We start from the raw sequence: 26559 nt of genomic DNA, 5'->3' as shown, positions 1-26559 counted from the left end.
TATCTAAATAATATTTAACTGTGTCAGTTGGCATTAAAAACAAAAAAAAAAATGACCACTGCGGTTAATATCAGGAGTTAATTTCTTATTATATTTTTTTTTTTATAATTTATATTCCGCATATCCTACAATTCTATGCGGATTACAAATTATTCAGGTACTCAAGCATTATTCCCTAACTGTCCCAGTGGGCTCCCACTCTATCTAATGTACCTGGGGCAATGGGGATTAAGTGACTTGCCTGGGGTCACAAGAAGCAGTGTGGGATATGAACCCATATCCTCAGGGTGTTGAGGCTGCAACTCTAACCACTGCACCACATACTCCTACCACACACCACATACTCCTACCACACACCACACTCCTACCACACACTCCCCATAATAAATCATAGAAAAGAGGCCGTGACTCAATCATTGCTATTTTCTCTTTGAGAGTAAATATGTAATTATAAATCAACCAAAATTGTATCTCAGCTCATTGCAAAAAAAAAGTTTGAGGCTTTATCATATGAATTTTTTATGCTTACACCTAATAGATGAAAAAGTCTGCCTTTCGTGATGGGCATTGAGTCTAATTTCATACTTATATTTGTTTTCACATCTTTCATTTTCTAATTTATATTACGTCCAGCTTTTACTAACTAAGCTGATACAAATCTCTTGCCACTTTTTCCAGCCTCTCCCTATATTCCAGGTTTTTGAAGTTGGAAGCATTGACGCCCCTAAATCCATACATGGCTCCCCACCAGCAGGCAGCCATTACTGCTGTGGAATCGCTGTCTCCCCCATGAAAGAAACCACGGTGTGCCAGTTCAACCCAGGAGTCTTCTGCTCCAAGGATAGCATCGTAGGCAATCATAGGAGCATCATGCCCGCTGCTTCCTCCCCAGCCACTGAAGCTAAGAGATCTGTAGAATTCATCTCTTTCTTTCACGCCGTATACTTCAGGGAAAGATGCCTGTGATTTCCCATCCGAAATCCCTCTTTTGACAAGGTAATCTCGCCAGCGAGTTTCAAAGTATGACCTGCCAAGAAGTCAGAATTGCAAATTAATCTGTGCTGAACTCCACAAGACAGAAAAGCAGAGCAATGGAGTTGGAGTACTAAACTTTCAACTAATTTTTCCTATTGTCTGACTCTGACTCCTACTATGTATAGTTAATCTAAGAGACATTTGATTAATTACAGAAACACATGATATTTCTTTATGTACAAAAGTGTGCCTAATAGACCATCAAACATATTTATTTAAATCTGAACAAAGAACCTGAACAAAAAGCAATCAAATGAAAATATGCAATGCCTTGTTATACACTTACCCCCTATTCTTCGAAACCGCGCTAGCGTTTTTTAGTGCAGAGAGCCACACTGAATGGCCCGCGCTGCTCCCAACGCTCATTGTGTTCCTATGAGCGTCGGGAGCAGTGCGGGCCATTCAATAATAATAATTTTTTTTATTCTTATATACCGCCATGCCCAGTGAGTTCTAGGCGGTTTACATCAATTAGAGTAGTATCTGCGTTGACAAACAGATTTACGGGAGGTGGTGGAAGAAAGGGAAGAGAGAAGCTGTCACGGTTTCGTAGAAGAAGGGGTTAATATTTTAACTAATGCTGGGTTTTACTAAGCTGCGGTAGAGGTTTCTATCATGGTCCGGAGTGCTAAATGCTCTGATGCTCGCAGAATTCCTATGAAAGTCAGAGAATTTAGCGCTCAGGGTCTCAATAGAAACCTCTACTACAGCTTAGAAAAAGGAGCTTTAAATCTCTGAAGAATTTGTCCTCTGTCAAATCTTCCTTCATTGATGCCCTCAAATCTGATCTAATTATTTTCAGAGCAGAGAAAAATCTCTCAATACTAACTTGGGTCAGTGACAAAGCAGTAACCACCAGGACAACATCTAAAAATTTCAAGATTTAACTTATATTTACCAATACCGTACTTTAGATCCAGGACAAAAAAATATAGATGTACTGCATAAAATAATAAATTTACCATAGGCTGTAAGGGGTAAATTCTATAAACGGTGCCCCGATTGTAGTTAGCAGTAGGCATCCTACCGCTGTCTAAATAGCCAATCAGGATGCATGTTTGCTAAAAACAAACAAACAAACTGAGGCAGGCCGCCTACATTTTAGGCGTCTGTTGCGGATGCAGGGAGGCACAAAGGGACATTTAAGCACACGCAAGGCTGGGCATGGGCATGATTTCACCCATAAGTGGCCTTGAGTGAGCTTAAGTGGCCCTAGGTGTCTCCCTAGGGCCGCAATAGGCGCCCGAAATGTAGGCCAACAAAAAAGTGGTCTACATTTCAAATAAACGCAGACGCTAAGCTGATCGCTGCAAGGAAATTTCCCTGCTGAGATCAGCTGAGCGGCCAGGAACATGCCCCCTGCGAAGTCAGCCGGCTGGAGAGATGCCCACTCCCTCTTGCCACCAGCCCGAACCTCTGATACTCCCAACACTCCCTCTACATCCATTTGGCAGGAGTGATGCCCACTCCCTCCTGCCACCAGCCCTCCGAAACCCCAACACTCCCCAATACCTACCCGACATTCTTTGACATTTCCCAACACCTAATCAACACTCCCCAACACACACCCAACATTCTCCAACACTCCCTAACACACCCCAACACTCCCTCACACCTCAACATCCCCCCACCGACACCTTTCGGCACTGGGGAGGGACCTAAGGCTCTGACTGACCAGATGCCTCAGGCTTCTCCCACAGGGTCTTATGCATCCTTCCCAGAGGTTGCACTGGGAGTAACCTAAGACTCCGATTGGTCAGATACCTCTGGCCAGAGGCCACTCCCAGTGCACCCCAGAATGAACTGGGACATTAGATTACAGAGATTAAAAATCCAACATAGCCATGTTTTGCCATGAAGCTTGGGTCTGAGTATATACAGTTAAAATAATCATAACTAATACATAAATATTATAGGCTAAATACAGTAAGTTAGGTGCCATCGACTTGTGTTGGAGTCCTAGTGACTTGATAATGATATCAAGTTTCTGTAGCAAAATACAGAAGTAGATTTCCAGGCCTTTCTTCTGCGCAGTATAAATTCAATGTTGTCGTCCCATCAAATGAGATCTTCTACCTCCAATACTGCCCATTTGGTGATTCCCAGATGAGTGGTACATTGTTAGTCTGACATCTCTGCTGAAACCTGTCTGCCTTGGGAGGCCCTGCTGGGTAGTGAAACTACTGACGGCATAGCTTTCAACTTCACTGATATGTGCAAGCCCCAGTGGCTCGACAAACCCATGTACCATGACTGGAGAAATTCAGTAAAGGGTACCCAAATTTGTATGCTGAAAGAAAAAGAGTACCAATTCTATAAATGATGCTGAAACCTAATGTAAATCCTCACACCTAAATTAGGCACAGATCTACTATTCACACAAATTCTATGTCCTGCCCATGCCCCTCCCAAGGACACATTCCTTTTCCAGTTCTATGTGAAAAATTTACACGTGCATCTAGAATCCCGAGTAGGAAGATAGATGCATAAATTCCAATTATTGCTAATTAGCACCAATAAATGCTAGCACTCAATTCACGATAATTGGCCAGTCATTCAATTAAATTGGGTGCATGTGTCCAAATTTGTACAAATGATTTTGAGCACCATATATAGAATTTGGGGGGTATGAGGGCAATTTATATAACAGTACACTTATATTGAGGCACCTAGAGGACACCTATTCTATATATTTAAAAAATAGCATAACATGGTAAAAAATATGCACCATAGTCCTGACTATAGGGTAATATCCCCCAAACTGCGAGTTGTGCTGCAGAAGGATGAAATATACATTTTTCAACTATGCCTACTTCTCCAGTAGCTGTAGTGAGCCCTTCAGTTTGTACCAAAGCAACTGATCATCACTACAACTTAAGAAACAGGAGGGAGGGGTATGGGGATCATCCCTGATAATACATTTATGTCATGCTCTGTAAGACAAAATTGAACCAAGTTAATCAACCCTTAATATAAACCCAGGTGGAATGAACAACCCACCTGTCAAAGTGCGACCAGCACTAACACATATGGAGCTCTGAGAGACTCACTTTATTTTATTTTTTTATGTTCAGTATTTTATTCTTTATATCATACTGGCAGGAGAAGATCTCCAGCTGTGGACATACACTCTGTCCGAGACAGTAAGCAGGCAAATTCTAACAGGGCAGGATGTCAGGACTCCTACACACATCTACCAGAAAGAAGATTATTGAAGTACTAACCTACAGTAATCTTCCATTCTGTTGCAACGTGTCTATAGGTGACATTACCTAAGCAGACTCCTGAGTGTAGGTCGGGACAGATGAGCCTGCCCTTAAAATGGAGGACCCAAAGGCTGTATCCTCATGTGATGCCACATTAACTCTGTAAAACTTTGTAAATGCATGTAGAGTGGACCACGTAACTGCCTTACAAATCTCCTCGGAAGGGGACTGCCCCAAGACTCTGCCCATGAAGAAGCCACACCTCTAAGTGGAATGTGCTCTCAGGAAATTGGTGGCCGTTTCCCATAGCCAATGTACGCCGATGAGATCGCCTTACAAATCCATCTGGAAAAAGTCACCTTAGATGCTAACATACCCAGCTTAGCAGCATTGGTGATAACAAAAAGATGATCTAAGAGATGAAATGCATTAATCACTTCAAGATAACGAAGAACTTTCCACACATATAGCAAGTTCAATACTTTGTCACTCTTCTTGGAACCCATAGAATGGAACACAGGTAACCTGACCTCCTGATTGATATGAAAGGCTGACACCACCTTTGGCAAAAACGAAGGGCCTTCTCTAAGGAAGACTCCCGCTTCTGTAAGTCTGAGAAACAGCTCTCTGCAAGATAATGCCTGAATCTGAGACTCCTCACTGAGACGATGGTTATCAGGAACACTGTCTTCAATGTCAGATCCGGCAGTGATGCTTCCTGCAAAGGCTCGAATGGAGCCTTACTGAGCCCCCTCAAGACAATGTTAAGATTCCACAATGGGAACGGCTATCATACTGGAGGCCACAACCTGAGCTCTCTCCCGTCAAACACCTGGCTATGTCAGGATGCGAGGCCAAAGAGCCCTTTTCCACTCAGGCTCTGAAACACGAGAGACTCTGGTCTCTTAAAATCATAGCCTGCTGCTCTAACTACTAGGTCACTCCTCCATTCATATCACTGCAGTCAGTTGGAGAACAGGCAAAGCCCAGAGATACAGCAAAACCAAACCAGCTCTGATCATATAGATTAAAGCCATATACAGTTAAAGAAAGGCTGATTTAAAAACTCTTTTAAGAATGACATGTAAATATAATGGATCTGGAAGGCTAACTCTTTTAATCATTATGAGAGTAACTTTATAAAGCTGTTACATCAGGGGCAGCAAAACTTCTTTTGTTTGGGGATGCCCAAACCCGGCCCCTCCCCCGACTCCACCCAAGCGCCGCTCCAGACCCCGCCCCCTATAATAACAGTGCTAATTGTAATGCCATTTCTTCCATTCATTCTTCATATACACACAATATCATCTTAATACCAATATTTAGTAACCACAAAATTAAACTACACAATGCAGACTGAAACATCATTCCTTAATGCCATGCTCTGAAAGTTTTTTCCGCGCTCTCTCTCTCTTAAAGCAGCTAATATAAGGCAAATCAACCCCATTCTACCTCTGTTTAAAATGTAACAAAATTCAAACATGCATATCAGCACATAAAAAAGCCTCTCCTTTCTCAGCCCCCAATGACTGCTGCTTTAATAGGAATTCCATCTACTAGCTCAGGGGTACGCAATTCCGGTCCTCAAAAGCTGGAGACAGGTCAGGTTTTCAGGATATCCACAATAAATATGCGTAAGATAGATTTGCATCTCAAGGAGGCAGTGCATGCAAATCCATTTCATACATACTATCTAGTTTTCATTTTCCCTCCTTTTTACTGAGTCTACCTACAGCTTTCCTTCTCTTTCCCTAATCCCAACTCTTCTATTCCACTTTCACTTATTTCCCAGTATCTCATTAACTATAGCCTCTTTCTTCTTCCCTTCCAATAAATGTCTACCCTGTTTCTTTCCTTCTATCCAGTGTATGCCTTCTTTCTCTCCTCTTCCATCTAGCATCTTCTCTCTCCTTCATTTATTCAGCTTCTTTCCTCTTTCCCCTTTCCATCCAGCATTTGCCCTCTTTATCTCCTCCTTCTCTGTGTTCTATGCTGTAAGGTAGAAATGGCAGGCAAGCTGAACACAGCATGCACAAAGATCTCTAAACTCAGGAAGCTGGAAAACTGGATTTCAAGTCTTCTGACTGCCTCACCTGCCCAGTTATCCCAGTCAGTGACTTCTGAGACCTCTGGATTACACAGGGAAGGTACGCAGTCCGGTCCCGATCCTGGACGTGCCTCCACGGAACCGTGCAGCCTGTGCTCCACCCACTAGCGGACGAACCCTAGGTGAGCTAGCTCCCAATCCCAGAGCTCCAATCTGAAGTGCAGGTTGTCCAGGGAGCTTACTGCAGTGGCAGGTAACCCCCCAGAGGCAGACTTTACTCCAAAGTCTGCGATCTCCCGCCGAAAGGATGTCCCCGCAGGGTATTTCCACAGTACAAGGGCAAACCTGCAAAAAGTATTAAAATAATACACTAAATTTCAAGAAATGAAGCACGAGCAGAAGAGAAGAGCTCCTACAGCTTGGCCTGTAGGAAAACAAAACTGGGATCCAGATAGCATGTCCCAGGAGATGGGCACAGTGGGAGGAGCTCAATCCTATTGACTGAAGTTTCCTACAGCCTCTGGTAATAGGGGATAACTACTTTCCACCAATTCCCAGAATAAAGAGGTATTGTACAGAATTAGAGGTAGAGATAGGATCATGGAAAGGGTATAGATAGAAGAAAAATAGGGATTAATGGGTTATAGACAAAAAGATCACTTACAGGTCATGGACTGATGTGGCCGCCGCGGGAGCAGACTGCTGGGCGCGATGGACCTCTGGTCTGACCCGGCAGAGGCAACTTCTTATGTTCTTATCCAGCTTCTGACCCCTTTCTCTCCTACCATCCAGCATTTGCCCTCTCTCCTCTTCCATCCAGATGCGCCCTCTTTCTCACCTCCCTTCTAGCCAGTGTGTAGCTTTCTTTCTGTCCCTTTCCATCCAGCATCTTCTCCCTTTCTTTCTCCTTCCATCTAACATCTCTCTCTCCATCGTTTATTCAGCTTCTTTCCTCTTTCCCCTTTCCGTCCAGCATTTGCCCTCTTTATCTCCTCCTTCTATCCAGCTTCTGACCTCTTTCTCTCCTACCATCCAGCATTTGCCCTCTCTCTCCTCTTCCATCCAGATGCGCCCCCCTTTCTCGCCTCCCTTTCCAGCCAGTGTGTGCTTTCTTTCTGTCCCTTTCCATCCAGCATCTTCTCTCTCCCCCTCCAGCATCTGCCCCTTCTTCCCGCTTCCATTTAGCCATCTATCCTCTCTCATCTTCCATCTGCTCCCTCCCCTTCTACCCAGAATCTACCACCCTCTCTGTCACCCTACTCCCCTTGCGGCTGGTTCTACAGCAGCAGCAAACAAAAGTACATCCACTACACATGGCTGCACCGGTGCTTGCTTCTGGCCTTGCCCTCTCACGTCATTTCCTGTTCCAGCCAGCAGTCATACATGTGCCCAGTGCAGCCCCAGCGGTGGATATATGTTGGTTTGCTTCTGCCTATTTAAAGTAACAGCAGCGGCACTGACGGCGGCAGGCAAATGGGGAAGGTGGAAACCTTTGGGTGTTTTATGGCATTTGTGGCTTCCCCTGTTCTGACGCCTATGGTTTGCATATGTAAAGCATGATTTACATGCAGAAAAGAGCTTTAATAAAGTCACACTATGGCGCATGTATTATGGAAAGTATATGTATAAAAAGTTTGCTCTTTGTTTTATCTGTGCTATACAGATCCTGGGGACTTAGTTTGGGCAAAGCTGGAGCAGAAATATGAAGCTTGATAACATTTCATAAAAAACATGCACACATTTATGCCATCTTCGAAGCACATGCAAAGTTGTCTATCAGCATGTGTGTGCTCTTGGGTGCGATTTCAGAAGCCTGCTTTATAAAGGCACATAAAACAAGCACTTTATGGACAACTTCTCACACGGGTTTCTTGTTATGAAACCAAGCCCTATAGTTTCATTAACCTTTGATATTTATCCCCATTTGTATATAGCAAATCAACTGGCAGATTCTGTTCTTGTCACAGCTCCAGCATCTAACCATCACTTTTTTTTTTTTTAATAAATCTTTATTAAGTTTAAAACAATCATAGCGCATAACAGTTATTTACACAAATAATTTTTTTAATAAAGTCTATTATATAGTCAACCCACAGATATCACCATATAGGGTAAACACCTCAAAGTGTTAAGAGAATCTGTTAAACGAAAGGACTACAATCTTAAAGCAATCTTCCAGTAAACTGCAATTTTCTGAGCAGCCAGGAAGAACCTAGGGTAATACAAACAGAGAAAAAAACTACAGAGCAGGTACCTTTTGTAATAACATATAACCCAGAGCTAAAATAAAAGATCTACACCCACTACAGATGAAGCATGAATCACTAAATGGAATAATTCCTGTTCCACCAGTTCTAGCTTTCCGGAAGCTATCTATCCTAAAATAAAAACTAAAGCGAAACAAGCTGCAAACACAAGTTCAAAAAGAGAAAAATCATTCATAACCCACAATCTATCAAGCTGCACACTCTGTCACTAAATAGCATAGAACCTTAAAGGCATACCACATTACAAAACTATTCTGTGCAAAAAAGAACATATTGATGCAAATCTATTAAGATGGTATGCATTATTCAGTATAGAAAATACAAAACAGAGTGAGGGAAAGATAAGGGCAGCTCTGTCATTAGGTGAAATGAGGCAGTTGTTCGAGGTGGCAAATCTTCTGGAGAAGCAAGTATCCTAAAATAATGCTGCAGGGGAAGCTTCATTCCGCTTTTGGTCGGGAGGGGGGGGGGGGGGGTTAGAAGCTATGAGGACCTGCAAAGGGACCTGGACAAGCTGGAAGACTGGGCAAACAAATGGCAAATGCGCTTTAACGTGGAAAAATGCAAGGTCATGCATATAGGGAAAAAGAACCCGTTGTTCAACTACAAATTGGGGGGGGGGATTGCTGGGAGACAGCAGTCTAGAGAGAGACTTGGGTGTGCTGGTGGATGCATCACTGAAGCCATCTGCGCAGTGCGCAGCAGCCTCGAAAAAAGCCAACAGGATGCTGGGCATCATAAAGAGGGGCATAACAAACAGGACGCGGGAAGTCATCATGCCATTGTATCGAGCGATGGTGCGTCCACATCTGGAATACTGCGTTCAATATTGGTCGCCGTACCTCAAGAAGGACATGGCGGTACTTGAGAGAGTACAAAGGAGAGCAACGAAACTGGTAAGAGGGCTGGAACACTGCCCATACGCTGAGAGGTTGGATAGGCTGGGGCTCTTCTCTCTGGAAAAGAGGAGGCTCAGGGGAGATATGATAGAGACCTTCAGGATCATGAGGGGCATAGAGAGGGTGGATAGGGAAAGATTCTTCAGGCTGAAAGAGACAACAGGTACGAGGGGGCATTCGGAGAAACTGAAGGGAGATAGGTTCAAAACAAATGCAAGGAAGTTTTTTTTCACCCAAAGGGTCGTAGACACCTGGAATGCGCTACCGGAGGAAGTGATCAGGCAGAGTACGGTACAGGGATTCAAACAGGGATTGGACGGATTCCTGAAGGATAAAGGGATCGTGGGATACTGAGAGAGGTGCTGGGATGTAACATAGGTATAGAAAGCTAACCAGGTAATAAGTATAGAAACCCAACCAGCTCGTGCATGTGCAAGACCGAAGGGTTAGGACTTCGATGGGAAGATAGGACTCAATGGGAAACCAAGGTGGCAAGGGGGCCCCTTCTAGTGATTCAGACAGGTCGTGACCTGTTTGGGCCGCCGCGGGAGCGGACTGCTGGGCAGGATGGACCTATGGTCTGACCCGGCGGAGGCACTGCTTATGTTCTTATGTTCTATGACTTGTGAAGAAGCAGCAGTACCAATAAATTAACAAAACATGAGCACAGGGCCTGTGTTCATATGCACATTGAAGGCTGGGCCATGTCCTCCCTGTATGGAAACAAGTCTGTCAGAAGGGGTGAAACACATCAGAATCTTTAGTGGAGATGATGGAAGAGAGCTGGGAGATGCAGAACCGCAAGGAGGGAAAGCAGAAGAGAGAAGAAATGCTGGACCAAATGGAGAATAGGGGAGAGACAAGATGGGAGCTGCTGGATGGAGGGTAGCAAAAGACAGAGTAAAAGGGGGTCATGTTGTATGCGGGAGAGAGAGGGAGATACTAGAAACAGGTGCAGGAGAGGAAGATATAGGACTCCTTTTACTAAGGTGCGCTATGCTTTTTAGCGCGTGCTAACCACACGCTAAATGCTAACGCATGCATGTTAGTCTATGGACACAGTGCGCGCTAAACGCATGCTAAAACGCTTAGTACACCTTAGTAAAGCAGGGAGATAGAGATTTTGGATGAGGAAGAGATAGAGAATGGAAGGGCTAGAGTAAGGGCAAGAGATGGAAAGGTGTAAGTAGATGCAGTAACAAGAGGGAGACTGAAGACTGGATAAGAAAGAGGAATGATATGAGTGACAGAAAGGTTGAAGAAATAAATGTAAGAAAGCAGAAATGAAAATTTAACTGTCAGGGGTGAATGTAGGAAAGGAAGTGAAGAAATTACTAATAGAAAAGAGACCCTGAAAAGAGTTAAAAAAAAAGGAAAACAGGGACCAAAATGAACAGAATGTAACAGTCAAACAACAAGGATTGAAAACATTTTCTCTTCAACTTAGTAATTTGAATATGGCTGTTATTGGAATGTACAACTGCTATCTTCATATTTTGCAAAGCATAGGTAGAATTGTCTCTCTTTTTCCTCTGAGTTTCTAAAATTTCAGTTTAATTTTTATGTATATATTTCTATTTTTAGTTTGTGATCCCTTACTCTGTATTTGGTAAAAGCATGTGCTTGTTTTGGCCAAGACCTTTTTTGTTAAGGAAAACATTCTCTTTATTCTCAATGGGATAATTCGACAAATTGAACAGTAGCAAATCACTTGGACCTGATGGATACATCCCAGATTACTGATAGAATTGAAAAATGAACTTGCACAGCTATTTATAGTGATTTGTAAATTTTCTTTAAAATCCAGCATAGTACCAGAAGACTGGAAGGCGGCCCTCTGGACACCAATTTTTAAAATGAATTCCAGAGGTGATCAAGAAAATTATAGACCGGTGAATCTGACGTTGGTGCCGGGCAAAATGGCAGAGACCATTATAAAGGACAACATGACAGAATATATACATAAGCATAGATTAATAAGAGAAAGCCAACATGAATTTAGTCAAGGGAAATCATGCCATACCAATCTACTGCATTTCTTTGAAGGGGTGAATTAACATATGGATAAAGGTAAGCCACTTGATATTGTGTATTTGAATTTTTAAAAGGCATTTGACAAAGTACCTCATGAAAGACTTCTGAGGAAATTAGAAAGTCATTGGATAAGAGGTTCCAAAGATTGGAATTGCCTTTGAAGCCCATTCCAGCCTATCTGAATCTTGTCATTTGCAGGACACAGACCGTAACAAGTCTGCCAAGCACCGGCTTTAGTTCTTTAGAGCTGGAGTCCGTCGTCTTAGTGGGGGCGCCAACACCAGTCCTCCTCTCCATCCCCCCTTCCCAAACCCCCTGCCGTGGACATGTGTCCCTTCCCTTCCCCTGTACCTCTTTAATTTTCCTGGTGCGAGCAGCATCACGAAGTTGCTGCCTGCGTCGGTGTCAACTCTCTCTCTGACATCACTTCCGGGTCCCGTGCCTAGGAAGTGACATCAGAGTGAGAGCCAAAACCAAAACGGGCAGTAAGTTTGTGATGCTGCTCGTGCCAGGAAAACTAAAGAGGTACATAGAAGGAAAGGGCGCACATGCACAGCAGGGGGGAGGGGTCGGGAAGGAGCAGGGGAGCAGAGGGCGGGGCAACTCATCCTCACTATGCCACTTCTTGAGAATACCTGTATGTAAACCGCTTTTTGAGTGTGGTTGTAAAACTACAAAACGACAGTATACAAGTCTTAATCCCTTTCCCTACATTGCCCTCTGACAGGATCCTCAGTAAACCAAAACTGCAGACTTGTACACGGTGCAGGCAAATTTTATTTTGACAAATAAATCTTAACTAAAAACCTTTTACCAGACAGGGGACCCAACACGGTCCGTGTTTCGGACAACCTTCATCAGGGGTCCATGGTAATAAAGGTAAAAAGAAATATATCACAAAAAGAAGCCTGGAAAAATAGCGTTTGGTAGCACACCAGTGAATCTCTGAAATGCACTACAAGTTCGTCGACTGTGACCCTTGAGGACCAGAGTTGCACATGTCTGGGATAGGCTTAAACATAAAATACTTACCATGCTTCCAGATTCTCACCCACATCACGCTTTGATTCTTGAATGTAGTTTTTGGCACTGGGCAACACATCTAGCAATCCCTTTCCCCACTCATGGGGAGGTTTGCGATTGATGGCGTAAGAGGTAAACAGCGCAGAGGCCAGTGATCCAAGATAGCCGGTAGGATGATGATGGGTCATACGCCCGCTCTCAATGCTCACTTGAATCAAGTTGACTAACTGCTCAGGATGGCGAAATCTTAGGCCAATACACATTGCTCGCATTGCAGCACCACATCCTCCTCCATGTTTATTAAATGGAAAAATCCAGCCATCAGATTTTTCTGGTTGCAATCGCAGGGCAAAATCCATGCAAGTAGAACCTGGTGAGAGAAAAAAGGAAAAAATAAATAAGAGGACCATTCCAGATAAGCAGCTGGTTCTTGGCCCCATGGATAAGCATGTGATTGCAATAATGAATGCAGCAATTCCCTCTCAGGATTAAAATGACTTAAATTTGTCACCTTTAGTCTCATTAAGTACTGGAGTCTATCACCCCCTCTCTGCCAGTAACTTATCATCATTTTCAGATGGAAGAGGATTGTTTTGATGATTCTCACTCTATGACCTCTCTAGGGCAATTGAGTCCTTTGGTGTCTCCAAATCCTCAGGTATCAGTGAGGGTCAAGTGACCAAGCCATCTCATTTCCCTCTTTAAAGGGAGATATCAGTGGCACAGCTGAAACGTCATCTAATGTTTCAATACTTGATATCTGAAAGGTAGTATTCGATAATCATAGCCTGCAAACGACACTTATAGTTAGGCCAGATAGATAGAGGGCAATTCTATAACATAGGCGCTTTCACTAGGAGTGGCCTAGTGATTAAAGCAGCTGCCTCAGCACCCTGAGGTTGAGTTCAATTCCTACTGCAGCTCCTTGTGACTCGGGGCACATCACTTAACACTTCATTGCCCTAGGTACAGAATAAGTACCTGCCTTTTAGGCAGTGCTGAGCATCGCTGAGCACGATTCTACAAAGGACACCTATCTTGGATGCCCAAACTGCACCTAACTTTAGGCGCGCTTTGCAGAATCAGGACCATAGAAGGGTAAAGAGGATGGCACTTGATATACTGTTTTTTTTCTGTGTGATTACAATCAGAGCAGTTTACATGATTGTAACCACACAGAAAAAGCAGTATATCAAGTGCCATCCTCTTTACCTTTCTATGGTGACTGTGTGAATGTAAGTGGTGACTACTTGTTTTGCCTGATCTTTTTCTTTCCTATTTTGCAATTGGTGTTCTTTCAGTTTTTTTCCGATGAATAAGCCTGTACATTGCTTGACTTACAAGTCAGATATAGAGGTATAGAAAGTCCTAATAAACTACCATATTAATGTTTAGAATAGTAGCTTGTACATGCTTATGTGTACATATATACTATTTATTTATTCTTTATTTAGCCTGTCCTCCCAAAGGAGCCCAGAACGGGTTACAAGAGTACATTCACAGTATAAGCAGGACAAACTTTGGTGGGAAAAACAAACTTGGTGTACATAGAGGTATAAATTTCAGCTTTTACAGTATAGTCATAACATACAGATTTGGAAATATAGACTTAGTAGACATAGGGTGTTTTAAAATTGCAGCATTTTCCAAAAAGACATAGCCTAACATAAGGTAAAATAGCTTTGTAAGTTTGTGCGTCATTGAAGTATGGTGGGTTTTTGATCCGGTGGACCGCTGTAACAATCAGTCAGGGATGCTGATGTAAGCTAAGGAGCTGAAATTCCATAGACTGTTTAAAGATCTGACAGATGGGGGATGATGTGCCATAATCTGGGTATGAAATGGGAATACGAGCGTTTCCGGGCTGTTTCAGATATGAGTGAGCGTCCGTGTGGAATGGCTAGACATTTTTCTGCTTGGGATTTCAGTGATCGGTTAGGGACATAAATTTGTAGTTTTGATGATATTTAGCTTGGTGTCATCTTGTGGAATGTCTTGAAAGCTAGAACTAGGGCTTTAAAAGTGCAGCATTTTCGGATAGGCAGCCAGTGCATGGATCTTAGTGCAGGGGTGACGTGGTTGCGGAAGCCCAGGTTTTTCAGGAGTTGGATTGCAGTGTTTTGCACGCCTTGGAGACGTTTTTTGTGGGTAAGCCTACTAGTAGCGTGTTACAATAATCTAAGTGGGATAACACAAATGCATATAGTAGCTGGGCAAAATCATTCTCTGAAAAGTAAGCATGGATGCACATTAGCTAGCGTAGGTAATAGAAACATGAAGACACTAATTTTGATATATGATCCAAGAGCGACAGGTTTGAGTCGAGAATCACTCCCAGATTGTGGACGTTGTCTATGGCTGTAAGGGTGTCATTTCCCCAGAAGGATGGGCGGGGATATGTGCAGGAATCCTTGTGTGTCCAGAGAAGTTCTGTTTTTGACACGTTGAGCTATAGTTTGTTTGAAGTCATCCAGTTCTTTATTTCAGTTAGGCAGCAATGAGGTTTTTTGATTTGTGCGTCTTGATGTTGACCTAGGGGGAGGTAGAGCTGTATGTCGCCTGCATAAGTGTGGATTTTGATTTGATATTTTTCTATGATGTCGAGTACTGGTACAGGTTGAAGAGGAGTGGGGATAGCAATGCACCCTGGAGTACTCCGTAGCAGAGAGGTTTTGGTTCTGATAAGGAGGGTCCTAGTAGTACTTTCTGAAATCTTTCTTTTAAGAAGGAGGAGAACCATGCCATATCGACATCACCAGTGCGACATCACGGATTCCGATGGAGTGTAGTCTGGACAGGAGAAGTGAGTTATCAATAGTATCAAAGGATTAATAGAACCAGCAATGCGTTTTTACCCTCATCGAGGATTTTCCAGCTGTCATCTACGAAGTATAGAAGCGCCGTTTCTGTGCTGTGGTACTTCATGAATCCTGATTGGAATTCAATGAGTGTCGGGAGCAGCGTGGGCCATTCAGCGCAGCTCCCCGTGCTAGAAAATGCTATCGCAGTTTCGTAAAAGGAGGCCTAATTGTTTTGTTAGCCAATTTAGTTGTGTGCGTATCTTGGGATCATGCAGAAAATTGTGCACCATTTATAGAATCCAGGGGACAGAGTGTATTTGCAAAATGGGAGCAGATTATGGACAGAGCTGACGCCTACATGCATACCTTATAGAACACTTTAACTTAGAATGGTTGTAAAACTATAAAAAGGCGGTATGCAAGTCCCAATTCCTTTGTCAAATTTCTCTGACTCCACTTCTGCCTTGATGTATTCCTAAAACACTCCCAGATAAACTCAATTAATCTTAACATGCTAATGTAATTTTGAAAGATTTTGTATTATCGTTGTCTGTATTCAGTCTCTTCCTCTGTAAACCACTCTGAATTATTTGTGGTATTGCGGTATATAAAAATAAAGTTATTATTATTATTTGGTCTGAGCATTAACACTAGCTATATGGCTGGTCTAAATGGTTGTGCCTAAATACTGTGACCTGGATTCTCTAAACGGTGGCCACCTAAAAAGCAATGTTGACGTTTAGAGAATCGAGCATCCAGGAAAGATAGGAGCTGGAAATGTAGGCCAGGGTTTTCAAGGCCTACATTTCAGGTGCCTATCTTTACTGTGAATTGCACCTAAGTAAGTGCTTTGTGGCACCTAATGCTACTTCCAAAGTTAGCTACGCCTATAGTGGCATTAGATGCTGGTAGGCACCTTCGGAGGTGCGATTTTAGCACCTTTTATTTAGGCGCCGATAGGCGCTTTACATTTGGCGTTGCTTGCCATTTCAAACGGCATTTCCTAATTAACTTAGGCACTGGTAGATATAGAATTTCCCTCTGTATGCATATTCAACCTGTTACGCAGGTATCTACAGAGCAGAGGCCCTCAACCCAGTCCTCGGGACACAACTGGCTGGTCAGGTTTAGACTTTTACCCATTGAGCCTAAGCAGCTCTCACTAATGTCTTTCTTCCTCACATTTGATATGATAGCGTAGGGATCTGCTAAGCTATGATCTTCTCAGGTATTTTCACCTTCACATGGCTAGGATCACTAAGCTCTCATGGTAGGAACCCCTACAACTAAAAGGAAGCATCTGTGGCTCACCGGGTAAAAGCCCTGTGCTCATCTTCTAGAAGTCATGGGTTCAAATCCCAGCACATATTTTAATTGTGACATTCTACCTTACAGGTAAACCTTGATGATCTCACAATGAGGTCAGCATTGTGCAGCTGCACATCTCCATTTGCAATGAACATAAACAGTGCCTCCGCTGGGTCAAACCCGAGGTCCATCATGCCCATCAGTCCGCTCATGCGGCGGCCCATCAGGTCCAGGACCTGCATAGTATCCTCTATCTGTACCCTTCAATCCCCTTTTCCTTCAGGAAATCATCCCATCCCTTCTTGAAACCCAGTAGCGTACTCTGTCGTATCACACTTTCTGGAAGCGCATTCCAGGTGTCCACCACCCTTTGGGTGAAGAAGAACTTCCTAGCATGAAGTAGAAGCCATGCTAAGGTCTGTATCTGGGGTTTTTTCTGTTTTTAAGCTTTTGCAAATAAAGTTATGTATGCAAGCTATATATTTTTTTTCATGTGCTTTCCTTGCTTTCAAGAATAAGCTGATTGGAGCACTGTTTAGTCAGAAAAAAAGAGTAGCTTTTTAGCAAAAAAATCCAAAGCTGGGTTTTTTCATATACTCTGGTTCAGTTAATGGATGTTTTCCTCTAATTAGCAAATAGCATTGCTGTTTGTCCACAAAAATAAAAGGTTTTGCATGAAATATATCTGTTTTGATGTGCCCTGTTTATGTGGTGCCTTTATTAAATGTATTTTGAGCTTAATAAAGCAAAAATAAAAACCCAGAGAGCTATTTAGCAGATCACATTAAGGACATCCAAACTGTGCCTAAGCTCCGTCCATAGAACTCAGGTCTATTTAAAGCCCAAATTATGCTGAAAAATAGACTTACTTTACAATGCCTAAAGGACCTAGTTTTACAATTGCTATACAACTTGCTAGCTCACTGTGTAGCACACTGGTTAAACCTACAGCCTTCTACCCTACTGTTGCTGGTTCGAATCCGTCACTCTCTCTGATGCAAGCAAAATAAATAAAAGTATTAAACAGATCCAACTCCCAGTATCACAATTCCAACTCGCAGTATCACAATTATAATAAAAATCACCATTCTAATAACATCATAATAATAAAATATTATAACATTAAGGACATTTCTTGGACGTCAAACTCACACCTAAAGCTTAATTCTCTAAAGGACGTCTCAAAATTTGGATGCCTAAACAGTGCTGAGCTTTGCTGAGTGCGATTCTACAAAGGCCGCCTATCTTGGACGCCCAAACTGCGCCTAACTTTAGGCGCGCTTTGCAAAATCTGGGCCTAAGGGCCTGATTCTAAAAACAGTGTCCCAATTGTAGGTGATAGTAGACGTCCTACTACCAACTAACAGAACAATCGGAATGCATGTTAAAAAAATAAAAATTGACGGGGCAAATGATGCCTACAATGTAGGCATAGATTGCGTGCATACAGAGACGTCTAGGTACGCCTAAGGCCGGTGTAGGCATGGTTTATGCTGAAGTGGCTTTAGGTGTTCTTAGGCATGCCTAGGCATTTCTAATAGGCGTGTGTCAGATGCCTTAAATGCAGGCCTGTAAAACGCTAGCCTACATTTAAGGCGTCTGTAAAAGAAAATAGTTGTGATTCTGCAAACAGTGCCTACCGATGACTGACATGCAGCGGGTGTCCATTTTGTAGGCATCGTTTTCAGAATCACGCCCTACATCTGCTCAAGAATAGATGGAAATAATCATGTGCAAACTGTGATTCCATCCACGTTGCCTCCTACTGTACAAGCATATGCCAGCTTGCAAAATGCATACTTAGGCTTAATTTGTGCCTGTAAAACAATATTTTACATGTGAAAATGGTTTCATAAAATGAATAATATCAATTCTAATAAAGGATGTGTGATCCAACAGTAATAATAGACGAACCATGTAAAAGCATTAATATAATAAACAAATATTACTTTATTACGTTAATGCTTTTACATGGTTCATCTATTACTTTATTTTATATCATTACCTACCGGTGCACTGGCACCTGTCCTGGTTTTTGCTGCCATTTTCACTTTTATCCCTTTGCTGCTCAGTTATTAGAAAGGATATGCATGGCTTTTATCATCTCCAAGTCCTTATTGTTCTGATGATGTCATATTTTTAGATATACAGTATATATTTTTTATATGCAAAGTTTGTTTAGCCCTTACTTTTTTATACTTTCTCACGATTTTAATGTTGCCACTTAGCCTTGTGATTATAAGAATTCCCATCATGTGCACCAGCACATATTTTACAAACAGTTTCATTACTGAATTTTGTATAATTTTCATTTTGTTTGTGATATATAAATTTATGATCTTAATTTTTGACATTTTGCTTTGTTTTCTCATCCTCTCTAGCACTTTATATCATAGTGCACCAACCATTTAGGTATGTAACCTCATGCACCTTATTATTCCCCCGTCTCCCACAGTTTTCAACATCTACATGGCCGTACTTGGGAACCTATTACAAAGCTTGAAAATCAAGTTCTACATCTACGCTGACGACATCACCTTAGTTTTTCCCCTATCCTCCATATCTCCGGAGACAACAAACCACCTGCATCCACCCTAAAACAAATTGATCTGTGGATGACCGATTTCAAATTAAAACTCAACTCTGAAAAAACCAAATTCTTCCTGGCAAGTCCAAACGACAAAATCAAAGATTCTACAATCTCCTTAAATTGTCATGTCTTTCCTATCACAGATTCCATAAAAATTCTGGGAGTGACACTTGACCACAACCTCACCCTTGAATCTCACACCGACTTACTGGTCAGAAAAGGCTTCTCCACCTTATGGAAACTGAGAACCATCAGAAAGTACTTCAATGCAAGCTCTTTTCGACTACTGGTACAGTCACACATCCTAAGCCTACTAGACTACTGCAACATTATCTACCTGGGGTCCTTCAAAAAAAACATTCAAAGACTCCGCATCATCCAAAAACTCGGCAGTCCAACTGATCTTTGGGCTGAAAAAATGGGAACACATATCCCCCTACTACCAAAAACTCCACTGGCTACCCATGGAAGCAAGAATCCAATTCAATTTTGCCTGTATCTGTTTCAAATCCATTCTTGGTTTGGCCCCATTATACCTGGTTCCCCATTTCTCCTTAAACTGCCCTTCCAGACCCACCCGCAGAGCCCACGTCTTCAGCCACCCAACTCTAAAGGCCTGCCGATACAAAAGTCACCTAAACAGAACACTTGCCTTCCAAGCAGGACATATAAATGACTGCCTGAGCAGAATTATCTCGCACTCCTCATCCTACCTAAACTTCAGGAAATTATTAAAAACTAGCCTTTTCAACCGAACTACAACCTAGCCCTCCCTCCCTCCCCTGCTCCCTAAGTTCTCTTTCCCTACCCTTCGCCCTGCCCACCCACTTTTGTCCCTATTTCATCCGTTCCCCCGCACACGCATATTTATTGTATCTGTATTCGCTGACTGTAACATCTCGCTGATTGACCTGCCCTTCTCTGTTGTAAACCGTATTCGCTGATTCTTTGTTGTATCTGTATTCACTGATAGTAACCATTCGCGTATCTGTATTCACTGTTTGTAACTATTCGCTGATTGTCCAGCCCTTCTTTATTGTAAACCGCCTCGAACTACTACGGCTTTGGCGGTATATAAGAAATAAAATAATAATAATATTCACAGGAAATATTACCTTTCTGTTTCACCGCCACTATTCATATGGTTTCCTTCACTTGGACATTTGGATAGACTTGTCACACCACCTTCACATTCACATATATTTCATCTTGTTTTCACCATTATTACTTTCACATTCATCTCTGTTGGATCACACATCCTTTATTAGAAGTGATATTATCCACGTATTGACACCATTCACATTTTACAGTAATTAATACACATTTTAAATCCTTTATGACCACTAGTCAGTCAGGTTTTCAGGATAGCCCTAATGAATATGCATGAAAGAGATTTGCTTGTAATGAAGATGATAGGAATGCAGATCTGCCCCATGCATATTCATTAGGGCTATCCCGAAAACCCAACTGGCTAGTGGTCCTCCAGGACAAGGTTGGGGACCACTGCTTAAGGACCTTTGAGTAAAGCTTTACAAGACAAAACACAGATCATGTTGGATCCACATTAATGATTTTCGCTCTAGTTGAGCTTGGATTTGTTACATTGTTTTCTCATCTGGATTTGTTTTATCCTATTACTGGACATTAAACATTGTCATCAAGGACATCTGTTTCACAGTTTTTTGTGTACTTTCGGTAGTCTCCTTTCTAACTGTGGAATGATTGGGTTTCTGTTGTGTGCTGTCTATAAAATGACCCTCAATTTGTCTCTAAAACAAGAAATACCATCAGAGTTGTAATGAGCAAACTGCCTGCCTCCACCAGAACAGCAATGGAAAACATTATTTTCTCAAAGTATTACCAGCAGACCGTCCATTCATGTCCTCCATGCTGTCTTTGTATTTCTCTGCAAGGAGAGAATACAGCTTTGGTAGATTGATCTCTTTCCCAGCCTCAATCAGCGCTTCTGCTGTAGCCAGGTGCATGACGGTGTCATCGCTAACTTTCCAGCCCTTTATGTCTATGTTCCCCACCCCTCCCAGTTTAGCCAGCTGCTTGTGAATATCTTCGCCACTTCGGTTGAACTCCCAGCTGCGATTTTTGAATCCTAGGGCGTCACCAGCTGCACTCAGCACCATGGCTGCCACGTATTTCTCAATCAGACCAGAACACATGACGACACTGGATGTAATTCCCTCTTAAACCTGTACAGAAAAATATTCATAGATATTAGTCGCTAATTATAGAGTACAGTTGCGTTCCATAGCATGTTAAACAGATGAGCAGTGGATGAGGCAGTAGGCTCAAACCAATTTATTAATTTGTCAGTATAAAACAGGTGGTAAAAAAAACATAATAATAAGCGTCCAGTAACTTAAATGTCCATCAATCCAACATATTTCAGCACTGGAGTGCCTGTATTAAAAGCAACTTTAACAGGCGCCATTTAGCTAGGTTTAAAAAAGATTTGGATAATTTCCTGAAACAAAAGTAACTTAGTAGATGATTCCAGATAAAGATCCGAATTTCCATAAGCCATTACTAAGATGGACTTGGGAAAATCCACTGCTTATTCCCAGGATAAGCAACATAAAATATGTTCTATTCTTTGGGATCTTGTTAGGTACTTATGACCTGGGTTGGACACTGCTGGAAAAGTATACTGGGATTGACGGACCTTCAGTCTGTCACCATTTGGCAACTCTTATGTTCTTACAAGAATATCTGTAGTTTCTTCTTAATTCCTCTAAGGAACTTTCTAATATAAGAGATATCAGAAGAGCATTCCAGAGCATAAGGCCAGTTACATCTTTGTTCCGATAGTGCCTAAAGAGTCAACATGAAAGGATTGAATAATAAAGACAATTCTGTTGGGAAGATTTTAAAGACCTAATAGGGATATAAGGAATCAGAAATCTTGAGATGTAATGGGGATCCTTATCAACCCTGGATCGGTAGCATGGAATGTTTCTACTCTTTGGGTTTTGACCAGGTACTAGTGACCTGGATTGGCCTCCATGAGAACAGGCTACTGGGCTTGATGGACCATTGATCTGATCCAGTAAGCCTATTCTTATGTTCTTCTATGAGCCAAGTATAACACAATCAAACCATTGTAACATCACTGATAGTGGTCAACGATGCCACTATGATCAGCAGAGCTCTGGAAAATATAAGAACAGTGCCTTTGCAAAAGCAGACAGCCCTCATTCAGGAGAACTGTGATTTATGTTTCCTAATGATTTTCTTTTACTTGGGTTGGGTATTTCATCCCTCCTTTGGTTTCCAAATCACACCTCTTCCAATCAAAAACAAAGTGATATAGTTATATCCTTTTCATTACACAATGTGTCTCACCATTTCTGGATTTAAGCATAGGTAATGTAGGTAATTCAAAAGCGCTGTCATCACTGCCATTCCTCAATCTAGACTGTGTCACTGTCTCCAAATAACTCAGTCCTGGAGCAGCAGCAATGACAACAAATGAACTATACTGAATAAACTGGGGGGAGGGGGTAGTGTCTGGACAAATCCTGCAGCCCCCCGCATGGGTGAGGAGGGCGGCAGGGTGTCAAGTACTTCCTGCTCTCCACTGAATTTGTGCAATGCATTTGCTGCTGCTCCAGCATCCAGTAAAATGAGAGATTGCAGGATGGAATGGAGGAGTCTTAAGTCCCTTTATTTCCTGACTAGTCTTTAAGCCCGTTACATTAACGGGTGCTAGAATAGAGTGTCTATCTGTCTGTGTTTCTTTATCTCTCTCTCCTTGGCCGCTGTCTGTGTCCTTCTGTCTACCCCCCCTCCCCCGAGCAAAGCTGTCTGCCCCCAGCACACACCTCCCACCCAAAGCAGCCCCTTTTCCCTCTCCTTATTTCTCCATGGCCCCTTCTGTCTCCCCCCAGCACACCCCTCCCCCAAAGCAGCCCCCTTTCCTTCTCCCTGTCTCTCCATGGCCCCTTCTGTCTCCCCCAGCACACCCCTCCCCCAAAACAGCCCCCTTTCCTTCTCCTTGTCTCTCCATGGCCCCTTCTGTCTTCCCCCCAGAGTAAAACTGTCTGTCCCCAGCACACCTCCCCCCCAAAGCAGCCCCCTTTCCCTCTTCCTATCTCTCCAAGGCCCCATTCCCTCTCCCTCTGGCCCCCTAAATTAATCCCCCTGCTTACCCTCCCTCCATCCCGGCGTCTTCTGGCCTGCTCCTCTTCAAAGCAGGCCGCAATCATGGTGGCTGGCCCCAGCGAACTTCGCAGGCCGCTCCCCAACCCGGAAGCACGCTCCCCCCCCGACGTCAGAGGGAACGTGCCACCGAGGCCGGAAAGCGGCCCGCGAGGCCCGCCAAAGCCGGCCACGATCGCAGGCTGCCCCGAAGAGGAGGATCAGTGGCAGCGGCAGCAGTGGTGAGCGAGGGCGGGAGGTATGGTCCAGCTTGCTTCGGGTTGGTGAGGTGAGGGCGGGAGGTCTGTTGAGCTTCCTTCGGGTTGGTGAGGGCGGGAGGAGGGGAGTGGCCAGAGTGATCATTGGCCGGGTTCTGAAATGGAACACGGCCACGGATCACACACCACGGCCGCAGTAATCATGCTTTTTTAAAAGTGCATGCGCCACTAACCTTTTATTATATAGGATATGCAGCTTATTGTGCTCACATTGAAATGGTTTACAAAAACATCTTAGGAACCAAAAAACAGAAGAGAAATCAGCTCTCTTTCCTGCAGTATGTTCCATAAATTAATGTGACCATTTATTTTTTTTTCATCAAAATGGGACATCTATTAATTTTCAGTCCCGCCCACAAATATAGTGCAAAATATAGACAGCAGATATAAATTCTCAAAACGGACACATTTTGATCACTAAATTGAAAATAAAATCAGTTTTCCTACCTTTGTTGTCTGCTGATTTCATGAGTCTTCTGACTGTGCCTCCAATATTTCTTTCTTTCTTTAGCCCCATCCCCTTTGGGTCCAGGTCTCCCTCTTTCTTTCTCTAGCCCTATCCCCTTAGGGTGCAGGTTTCTCTCTTTCTTTCTCCAACCCCATCCCCTTTGGGTCCCAGTCTCTCTCTCTCTTTTCCCTCTGTTACCCTCCCCAGATCCAGCGTCTGTTCTCCTTTGTACCAGACCTTTTGGTGGAGGATGGGCTAGGGAGGGCTTCAATGGCTAGGAGGGTGTAGATGGCAGGAATGAGTTTTGACGGAGATTTTGGCAGTTAGAACCCAAGCACAGTACCAGGTAGAGCTTTGGACTCTTGCCCAGAAACAGCTAAGAAGAAAAAATGTAAAACATTTTTAAACTGAATCAGGTTGGGCAGACTGGATGGACCATACGGGTCGTTATCTGTCGTCATCTACTATGTTACTATGTCTCCCTTTCTCTCCCTTCTCTATTACGATCTTGCATCTCCCTGTTCTTTCTCAGGGTCTCTCCCCCTCTTTCTGAACCTCCCATAGTCCTGCATCTCCATCCTGTCTTTCCCCTTTGGTCCAGGCCTTTCTCTCTCTAGCCTTTCTAATCTGTTTACAACCCTTACCCCTTTCTCTGCCTCTTTCTCTCCTTCCTCCCTCCCTCCCTCCTTCCTATGTCCCCCTCACTGCCTTCCAGCCTTTGTCCCACCCCCCGAAGCCACCCATCCTAACTCCCTCCCTGCCGCGCCGAAGCCAGTCAGCCTGCCCGTCTGTCTGCCTCTTTCCCTCCGAAGCTTGGCCTCCAAAGCCTGCACATAGTTTCATCCTTCTTCAAATTTCTACCACCGATTCTTCTGCTCCCCACCTGGTCTGCCACCGCAACCCGCTGCTGCTTCCCGCCCGCCGCCACAGCAACAACTGCAAGAAAGGAAGGTCCAGGCATCGGCCCAGAAGTCTTCTCCCCGACATCAATTCTGATGTCGGAGAGGAAGTTCCGGGCCAGCCAATCGTCAGGATTGACGTCAGGGAGAAGGCTTCTGGGCCGGCGCCTGGACCTTCCTTTCTTGCGGTTGTTGCTGCAGTGGGCGGGGAAGCAGGGAGAGAGCCCATTCTCCCATGATTGCCTGTCCCATTGTCCCCACGCACAGCTTCGGGATGCCGTCTTTGAAAATGGTGTCCCGAAGCTGTGCGTGGGGACAACGGGACAGGGAGTCTGAAAAAGGGACAGTCCCGTTCAAAACGGGACATACGGTCACCTTATCCATAATACACCTTGCTTGGATTCTTATTCCCATCATTGCTAAAAAAAAACAAAAAACAAAAAAAGAGTTAAACTTATTAAACATTCTGTTAAAGAAATAAGGTTCTAGTGATTTACTTTTTACATCTCTGATAAGGGGATTCCATTCAGAGAAAGAAAGGTAAATTATTCCAAACTGAGAGGGCAATTACTAAAAATATACCACTGCCAGTGCAATCAAACCATATTTTTCAAAACGAATATATTTGTAATAGGTACTGTTGACCTGCTCTTAAGGTTCCTTGCTGGGGACACATTGGATCAATAATCATTCTAGAGAAGTACAGTTGATCACTAACTACTCTGAATTATCTTGCATAAAAGTTAATATCTTGAAAGGTATCTTTGAAGAAATAGGCAGAAAGTTTGTTTGGGGGAGGGAGGGGGAGATAACTCTTCTCCCTCAGCCCTGGACCACACCCCTTTTCTTCTTCTCTTAAGCGTTAGCAAAGAAGCTATTCACATGTTTTCGCTTTCACTTCTGAGAACAATGAAGCAGCACTACTGTCGGTTCAAGTTACACCAAGAGATCGGCAGTTTCCCGAGCAATGTTCCTGTGTCAGATCCTAAAATCACGCTGTCACACAAGGGAAAAGTCTGCAGCTTACCTTAAACAGTTCGAAAAGGAGCTCAGCAACTTCCCCAACAAACACATCAATAATTGAACTCTAATCAGTGACTTCACTTCCTAGTTTCGCTGTCCATAGAGCAATGGACATTTTGCTTTCCTTTGCTGCCACTTAGCGGACTGCAGAAGTATAACAATTACCCCATAAACTGCCAATGGAGATGGGGAGAATTTTCATAAGAGCTGCTTTGCTGAAAGTCTCTCAAATACAGTAAAACCTTGGTTTGCCAGCATAATTCGTTCCAAAAACATGCTTCTAATCCAAAACACTCGTATATCAAAGCGAATATCCCCATAAGAAATAATGGAAACTCAGACGATATGTTCCACAAACCATAAGCTTTAATACAAAATACTATATGTACTAATATCGCAGGACCTCGCTTATTTAGAACAGTCACTACACTCCCTCAGCGTCAGAGAGAGAAGAACCATCGGCTCAGTTATGATGATGTGACAGGTGTATACTGTATGTACTCGTATTGCAAGACTTTGCTTGTTTAGATCAGTCACTACACTCCCGCA

General features: G+C 43.2%; 1 protein-coding gene across 1 annotated transcript; it reads right to left on the bottom strand.

Moving 5' to 3' along the window:
* Positions 1 to 402: 402 nt before the first annotated feature.
* On the bottom strand, positions 403 to 26137 carry ADPRH (ADP-ribosylarginine hydrolase). The gene is made up of 4 exons (XM_033945683.1): positions 26015 to 26137; positions 21072 to 21414; positions 12521 to 12881; positions 403 to 1027 (listed from the first exon to the last, which is right to left on the bottom strand). The coding sequence occupies exons 2-4, from the start codon at positions 21382 to 21384 to the stop codon at positions 640 to 642; spliced, it is 1062 nt and encodes a 353-aa protein (XP_033801574.1). The 5' UTR covers positions 21385 to 21414; positions 26015 to 26137; the 3' UTR covers positions 403 to 639.
* Between the last annotated feature and the right edge of the window lie 422 nt (positions 26138 to 26559).

The sequence above is a fragment of the Geotrypetes seraphini genome, chromosome 5, assembly GCF_902459505.1.
Source record: "Geotrypetes seraphini chromosome 5, aGeoSer1.1, whole genome shotgun sequence".
NCBI classification, from domain to species: Eukaryota; Metazoa; Chordata; class Amphibia; order Gymnophiona; family Dermophiidae; genus Geotrypetes; species Geotrypetes seraphini.
The sequence above is the reverse complement of the archived record's forward strand: the minus strand, read 5'-3'. Positions and strand labels throughout refer to the sequence as shown.

What these genes read in the sequence shown, in the direction of transcription:
- ADPRH (XM_033945683.1), bottom strand. Translation starts at nt 21,384, where the DNA reads ATGTGTTCTGGTCTGATTGAGAAATACGTGGCAGCCATGGTGCTGAGT. An exon ending in CATGAATGGACGGTCTGCTG is followed by an intron (nt 12,882 to 21,071) that starts GTAATACTTTGA and finishes TTCTCTCACCAG; the next exon opens with GTTCTACTTGCATGGATTTT. An exon ending in GGTGAGAATCTGGAAGCATG is followed by an intron (nt 1,028 to 12,520) that starts GTAAGTATTTTA and finishes ACTTCTTGGCAG; the next exon opens with GTCATACTTTGAAACTCGCT.